Genomic DNA, 7,559 nt, shown 5'->3' with positions numbered 1-7,559 from the left:
ATGCAGAACCCACATGATCAGTTTTTGAATCTTTTGAAGCATCTGTAAAAATGTGCATATATTCCCCATATCTCGACCCAATATACTCCCTTACATTATATACTTCTGTTTCATATGAACCCTCCCTTTGTCTTTTTTCTAATAAACTTAAATCTACTTCTGGTTGGGACATAACCCATATTGGTACTGGAGATAAAGGAATTATTGGAGCATATCCAACCTCCCCCAATCTCATTTCTCTAACTAATTTCCCCACACTCCATCCAAAACTATTACACTCTCTCTTCTCATGTTCCCAACTAGGAATCATTACTTTTCTTGTTGGATGATCCTCACTCGGTCCTCTCAAATTTGCCCAATAAGACAACTGAAGAGGTTGATGAGGGCCAAACCATAAACACCTGTGACAATTAATCAGTAACCATGACAACTGATTAGTGGCGGGAAAACTGAACAAAGGAACACGTGACTGAACATGACTAAAAGTCCATGAAAATGAGTGTCTGTGACACTGTGTGTGAAGTGTAAATATTGTTGGAACTTTTAATCAGGAAACTCCTAATAAATATTACTAAAGCAAGATGCACTTATTAAGAATGTAGAAAAAGGGAAAACTTTAATCACTTTTTAATGAATGTGTCTCATTGCCGTCAGTAACAACACAAATCAAACGCAGAGAACAAGCGTGCAAAACCCAGAGGAGCAGCAGATGCACATGTGTTTCTCTCTAATGAGGAGGAATCAATTAAATCCAACCTTTACCAATCTTTAGTTTCCAATCAGTGGTTCAACATCATGATTTCAGTAAACGTCCCAGATATCAGGGGCCTGTTGCACAAAACTAGGATAAGGGATTAAGCCAGGATATCTTGGTGATCCTGGCTCAATTGATCCGTAATCCGGTTGCACTAAAGCTGGATAGGGGGCAGGAGGATATGTTATGGTATAAATTACCATGGAGATTTATTCTGTGGAGCTAGCCTGCTCCAGACCAGGCTAAATTCCAGGATCTATTTAATCTCATCCCTAATGTCAGTCAGCAGTCACCACAAATGGAAACCAATAGTTATTTCACTGCTCACTATACATTGTTATCACATATAACTAGACCCACTGTCATTATTTAAACGTTTGTGATCATTAATTTCAATCATTTTGGATAAATAATGATTTTTAGATGATGTTGCTATCATTAGATAATTTACAGTTTCCCATAGACTATAAGGCTATATATAAAATGATAGAATATTAGGGCCACAGAGGGAAAAAAAAGACAAGTCATAATATTGTAACCAGTTGTTTTAAAGGAGGACAGTTGTTAAAATGACAGATGTGGGGCATTTCGTGAAATTGTACTTCAGTATGGTTTCATAAACAAAGACATGCTGATGTGCCAGAATATTAAGTATCACATTGTCATAAGTATCAAAACTGTAAAAAGAATATGTAGCTTTTCTGCAGAAAGAACCAGCCTCATAAATTTATGACTTTATCCTTTTTCCTCAGTGTGGCCCTAGTACTCTGTCATATAAACAAATACACAAATACACATTCCATATGAATATAAAAACACAATGTGTAACATTATGTTCCTTTATTGAATAAGGACAAAACAAAGCAGGTAAACCATCAGCTCCTTTCGAAACTGAAGTCACAGTGACTCTACAAGATGGAAAGCACAGAATCAAAGCATATTATACAAAATGATACATACACATTCAAAGGTCTGTATATAACACACCCTGCATGTCTGCACACTAAAATAAATGCAGGACAAATCCATACACATCAACTGAACAGACAAATGAATGGATGCAGTAGCCTCCCTGCAGCCTTGTATTACACACAGTATACCGCACAAACATCATAAGAGGCCAAATTCGTAAAAAAACGAACCCAAAAAAACCCAAATTCCTCTGCCACCGCAGGACATATTTAACCAAAATTGAAAGCACACATACTAACTAAAATAATTCAACACATATTGGTCCCTCAGCAGCCGACCACTGTCGTCATCAGGGAAGATTGCTGGATTGTCCCAGTCCATGGCTGGTGGCACTCTGGGGGCCCTCTCCTTCCTCAGGCAGGCCACATTGTGGAGGACAGCACAAGCCACAGTAATATCACATGCCCTAACAGGGCTGACCCTTAATTTGTGAAGGCAGTGAAAGCGTGCCTTCAGGAGGCCAAAGGTCATTTCAACTCTGGCCCTGGTCCTGGTATGGGCATGGTTGTAGGCCTGCTGTGCTTCCTGGGGGTCTGTGAAAGGTGTCAGGAGAAAAGGCTGGCAGCCATACCCCCTGTCTCCCAGCAACACACCAGAGAATTCACCTGTCAACACAAAATCTCATCATTACTACCTCATAAACACAGTGATATTCTTGACACAGCCATGATGGTTATAAATAGGGGTTGTGTGGCTTACCTTGTGATAGGCACTGATAGATTTCAGAGGCCCGAAAGATTCTGGAGTCATGGACTGAGCCAGGCCATTTTGCCACAACATTGCTGATCACACAGTCAGCATTGCAGACCATCTGAAATCATAAGATGAGGAATATTACACCAATCAATGCACATCACTGGCAATGCAGAGTGTTCGTCAATGGACAATATCAAAAAGTTATATTCACCTGAACATTAATGCTGTGAAAGGATTTCCTATTCACAAAATCGGCCTCATGGGCACCTGAGGGGGCTTTTATCCTTATGTGTGTGCAGTCCACTGTGTGACAGGTTTCCCCAATGTCATTTGTGCAAAGTAATGAGTATCCTACTATGTGTTAACAGTTGTCCTGTAATTTGTAGATCCTCTTACCTGCAATCCTATAGAACTCCTCTTTGATGTCACAGAGTCTTCTGTGGCCAGGGAAGGAGATGAAGACATCTGCTAATGCTTTGATAGCCAGACACACACTCCTTATTGTGCGGCAAATTGTGGCCTTGTTCAGCTGTTCTGCATCCCCCACTGAGTACAGGAAGGCTCCACTAGCAAAAAAGCGCAAGGCCACACAAACCATTTGCTCCACACTCAGTGCATGGCTCCGTGCAGTGCGGTGCTTAATCCTGGGACCCAGTAGTCTGCATAGATACCTGATGCCATCTGCAGAAAACCTGTATCTTTCATATAGATGGTCATCAGGGAAGGCCAGTGGGTCCAACCGGTCCCTGAAGACCCTTTCTCGCCTGAAGGCTCTCCTCAGCACAAGTGCTTCTTCATCCACCACATCTCGCAAGAATGGGCATGCCATTGTCAGAGCAGAAAGGAACACACAATTTTGGGCCTTCATATAGGCTAGTGGCCACACCTGGTGCTGGGGGGGTGGGCAAAAGAGGCCGGTGCCTTATAACGATGACTTGGTTGTACTGATTGCTGGGAAAATAAAAAAAACCTTAGAAAGATGCCACCGTCCTGTGTGCTCACAATAAGAGCTCATATGTCATGGCTCACTTGACTTTACGAGAATATACCTAATTTTTATTTTGAGCTGTGTCATCTTCTTGGAGCTGGGGGAGGAAAGAAAAATAATGATTAATACATTTGTGTTACAGTTAGCATACAGTGTACATTGAAGGCATATCTCACCTCCCTCTCAAGTTTTTTTATTTCAAGGTCCAGTTTCCTAATTGTCCTCTTTTTTATTTCGGACTCCAGTGCAAGATTTTCCATCTTTTTCTTCTTGTACTGAATGTCTATGTCTGCCAGTTCTATTTGGCGGACATAGACCACCTCCGGGGTTGCCATACAACTTTCTGATAGCTTGTGAGCTCTGTGAACACAATACAATTAGCGCAGCTGGAATTTGGCAGGATGTGGTGTCCTTTTATTAATACGCACTATGTTGCCAGGCTGGTTTTCCCACTGTATAGCATCTGGGTCCTGTAAAAGAAATTAGATTTTTTGATTTTGATGAGGACTCCTCACCATTGTAGAGTAAATAGTACTTTCACAGTCTTAACATGATACCTCATGCCTTCTGGAATCCAGAGAGATGGTCTCCTCCTCATCATCGTCTCCATCATGTGCTGTTGCTGCTGCACTGGGGCTTTCACCCTATCACATTTAATCGGATTCATATTGAAGCTAGTAGACAAGACATGCCAGGCCTACAGTATGCCTTTGATGGAGTACTCACTGGATCAGCATCGTCTGGTGCTTGTGCTGGTGGCTCTAACAGGAACACAGTGCTGCCAGACACTGCAAGGCAATAGGTAAACCAAAGTCAGACAGTCCAAATTGATTCAATATGAATGTGGTTGTATCCCATGTAGAGATGGAAGGACATACCTTGAATGAAGCGGGTGGCATCTTGGGAGGAACCTATGCTCGTCTCTTTCCCCCCAGGGATCCCCTCTAAGACGGGCCTGCCTTTATTTAGCTCCAAGGCCATGTCCTCTGCTGGGGTAAGGTCAGCCTTTGGTGACCCACCACCCGTGCCTTGTCTGTGGGTATTCTTTTTCACTGCTAAAACAGTACAGACAATGTGTGAGCAGGCACCTTCTGGGTACAATATATGCTTGTGCTTTGTTAAATATTAGTCAGGGACCATACCATTCTGCAGAATGTTCTTGTATTTGATTTTGACCTGCTGCCATGTCCGTTTTGGCCCGTTCATGTTTAATCTACATCACATGTGCACACACACACACACACACACACACACACACACACACACACACACACACACACACACACACACACACACACACACATTCTTTATCACAAGAACATTTAATGGAGTCACACTGCAAAAAATGACTTGGTATTTTTGTCTTGTTTTCAGTAAAAATATCAAAAAAAAAAATCTTAAATAAAGATGTATTTTCTTGATTTGCTAAATGACCTAGCAAAATAAGTATAGTTTAGACAAAAAATATAAACTTTAAGTAAATGTGTGCTTAAAACAAGCAAAAAAAAAAAAAAAATCTGTCAATATAATAAGAAAAATTCTCTTGAAATAAGTTTACTTTTTCCATAAACACTTAATTTTAGAAAAGTTCTCTTGTTTCACTGGCAGATTTTTTTGCTTATTTTCCTAGGTAATTTTGCTCAAGAAAATATTAAAGATTTTTTTTAGATATTTTTTTTTTACTGAAAACAAGACAAAAATACTAAGTAAGAAAGACATTTTTGCAGTGCAGTGAGCAACCGACCTTGGGTCCTTTGAAAGGCACTATATAAATTAAAGTGATTATTATTATAGCTCATCTATTTATTCAATTAAATTTTATTTATATAGCACTTTTCACAATTGTTTCATTCTGTCAAAGCAGCTTTACATTAATAAAAGCAGGAGAAACACAAAAAAAAAAACGGTGGACAACATAAGAAGCAGAGTACAACGGCTAAGATTAAACCGTACTGAGCGTAGTAACGTTAAATAATAATGTAAGGCTTTAATAATAATTTATCATAGCTTTATACAGTGTGATGGAGTTACTTTACACAATTTCACTCATATCTGCAGTGCATTTCAATAAAAAATGTAACCGTTTCATAATTACAGTACAACTGCGTTTTTGGAGATGTGAATTAAATATTTGAATTGTAATTGTGATGTTTCAGCGGAGCGGTGAGTGTGTAATTGTGCACTACTTACGCATTCAGGCGGTCTGCAATACTTAGCCACGCTTTTTCTCTTTGCTTTATCACTGTGGCGGTGTTGCCTTTCTTCTTAATTATATCTTTTACCTCTAGTAGGGAGGTTAAGCCCAAAAAATAGGCCTTTGACTTCAAGTCATGATGCAAAGGTCCCCTTTGGTATGGAAGTACCTTAGGGTCAAACAAATAAATTTATCCTAAGACACAAGTGAGATCACACTTTGTATCAGAAATAAACAGGTTTTTTCAAAAATGGCCGCCAATGCACCGAAAATACTCTAGAGCCCATATCTATAATGACAAATTTGGTGTCAAAGTGTACATTTTTGGGGTCAAGGAATCCAGTAAAATTGGTTTCAAGTTTAAAAAAACTAAAATTTTCCCCATACCATGACAATTGGTGGTAAATATGCACATTTCACATAAAAATTGTGTCATCAGAGTGACTTTACTTATCTTTTCCTTCAAAAACTTTAATTTTGTATTTAAGCAGTGCAGCTACTTCTGTACATTACATTTGTCCTAAGTAGCATGAGATTTCGACCAGTCAGGAGTAGCCTATAGCAAATCAGTTCCTGTAACAACACATCCCATCTGCACCAGGAGCTGTGACAGCTGTTGAAGGTCAGAGGTGACAGGTTAACACTTTGAGGTTCGTATGACTTTCTCATTAAATAGAAAAATGTGTTAGATAACTAATAACTAGCTAGCTAGTAACTAGTTAGCTTCAGTATAACTAGGTTGCTAGTAACTAGTTAGCTTCATCATAACTAGCTAGTGACCAGTTAGCGTCATTTTTGTTGAAGCAAGCACATAGCCTACATGTTGCTAGCTAGTTAGTTAGCTTCATTATTTGATCGATTTTTACTTTTGCGAATGCTTGTTAATGCTCATATTATCTATCTTATGATGTTAAAGCAACTTCATTTCTTTTTTCTGATTAGCCATAATGGAATGCCGTGACTGGAGTTTATGCTTCCTATGTCAGTCCGCCCTAAAGATTGAAAAAACATTAGATCCCTCTTCATCATTCAAACTGAGAAACAATCCTGAAAGATTGAAATCATGTTACAAAGAAGCTTTAGATAACATCCAGGAGCTGAAGGCTCCTGAATTAGGTGATCTAGGGGATCTGCCTGAGTTTATAGTGGACATTAGTGGTGGTAGTCAGGATGTAGTTCAGCTGATGATTCAAAATCCTATGGTGTGGCACAAAAGCTGCAGAAATGTGATTGATAAACAAAAAGTTGAGAGAGCAAGAAAAAGAAAAAAGCATGAAGAGTCTGTGAGCCCAGTAAAAACACAGCGCATGAGTGACAAGTCCACCACACTCGCTTTACCCAGACCCTTAACATCATCATGTGAACCATTCGATAAACTCTTCTGTGGTGAAGTGGGCAAAAAAAAGGAACTGAGGAGGGCTGCCACCCTTGGCTTGGATAGAAAAGTGAAAGAATGTGCTCAGGTGGTGGGTGACAGGCATCTATTGGCTGAACTAGCTGCTGGTGACATGGTTGCTATTAATGCTGTTTATCATCGTGCATGCCTGACTAGGCTCTACAGAGGGGGCCCTTGTTCCCATGAGAGAACAGGGCGTGCGCATCCTCAACTATTTCAACGACTGGCTCATATTAGCACACTCTCGAAATCAGTTATGCGAACACAGGGACCTCTTGCTCAGGCACCTCAGCCAGTTGGGTCTTCTGGTCAACTGGAAGAAGAGCAAACTCACCCCCATGCAGAGGATCTCTTTTCTCGGTATGGAATTGGATTCGGTCGCACAGACAGCGCACCTCACAGAGCAACGCGCTCAGTCGGTGCTGAACTGCTTGAAGTCAAGTCAAGTCATCTTCATTTATATAGCGCTTTTAACAATGTAGATTGTTTCAAAGCAGCTTTACACAGATAAGCGTATAATTTAAGGTAAGATTGTTTTGGCTTTATAGCGGTTCTTTAA

The 7,559-nt window shown here is 40.1% G+C and overlaps 1 protein-coding gene across 2 annotated transcripts; it reads right to left on the bottom strand.

The window, feature by feature from the left end:
• Nucleotides 1-1,558: 1,558 nt before the first annotated feature.
• On the bottom strand, nucleotides 1,559-4,626 carry LOC311091391 (putative nuclease HARBI1). Of its 2 annotated transcripts, none has more exons than XM_084127342.1 (5): nucleotides 4,553-4,626; nucleotides 4,289-4,465; nucleotides 4,137-4,198; nucleotides 2,426-2,537; nucleotides 1,559-2,331 (listed from the first exon to the last, which is right to left on the bottom strand). In XM_084127342.1, exons 1-5 carry the CDS (start codon nucleotides 4,614-4,616, stop codon nucleotides 1,961-1,963), a joined length of 786 nt encoding a protein of 261 aa, XP_083983468.1. In that variant the 5' UTR covers nucleotides 4,617-4,626; the 3' UTR covers nucleotides 1,559-1,960. The 2 variants fall into 2 exon arrangements, with proteins under 2 accessions (XP_083983468.1, XP_083983469.1); XM_084127343.1 differs by lacking the exons at nucleotides 1,559-2,331; nucleotides 2,426-2,537 and adding exons at nucleotides 3,743-3,880; nucleotides 3,968-4,054.
• Nucleotides 4,627-7,559: the final 2,933 nt, after the last annotated feature.

This window comes from Abramis brama, assembly GCF_963993115.1.
Source record: "Abramis brama genome assembly, chromosome: 10".
Taxonomy (NCBI): domain Eukaryota; kingdom Metazoa; phylum Chordata; class Actinopteri; order Cypriniformes; family Leuciscidae; genus Abramis; species Abramis brama.
Note: the sequence above shows the minus strand (reverse complement) of the source record. Positions and strands in the feature narration are given on the sequence as shown.

Bases quoted from the DNA above. Each gene is read 5' to 3' on its own strand.
- LOC311091391 (XM_084127342.1), bottom strand. From the start codon at position 4,616: ATGAACGGGCCAAAACGGACATGGCAGCAGGTCAAAATCAAATACAAG. The intron at 4,466-4,552 runs GTATGGTCCCTG...GTACTGTTTTAG, and splicing joins CAAGAACATTCTGCAGAATG to CAGTGAAAAAGAATACCCAC. The intron at 4,199-4,288 runs GTATGTCCTTCC...ATTGCCTTGCAG, and splicing joins TGCCACCCGCTTCATTCAAG to TGTCTGGCAGCACTGTGTTC.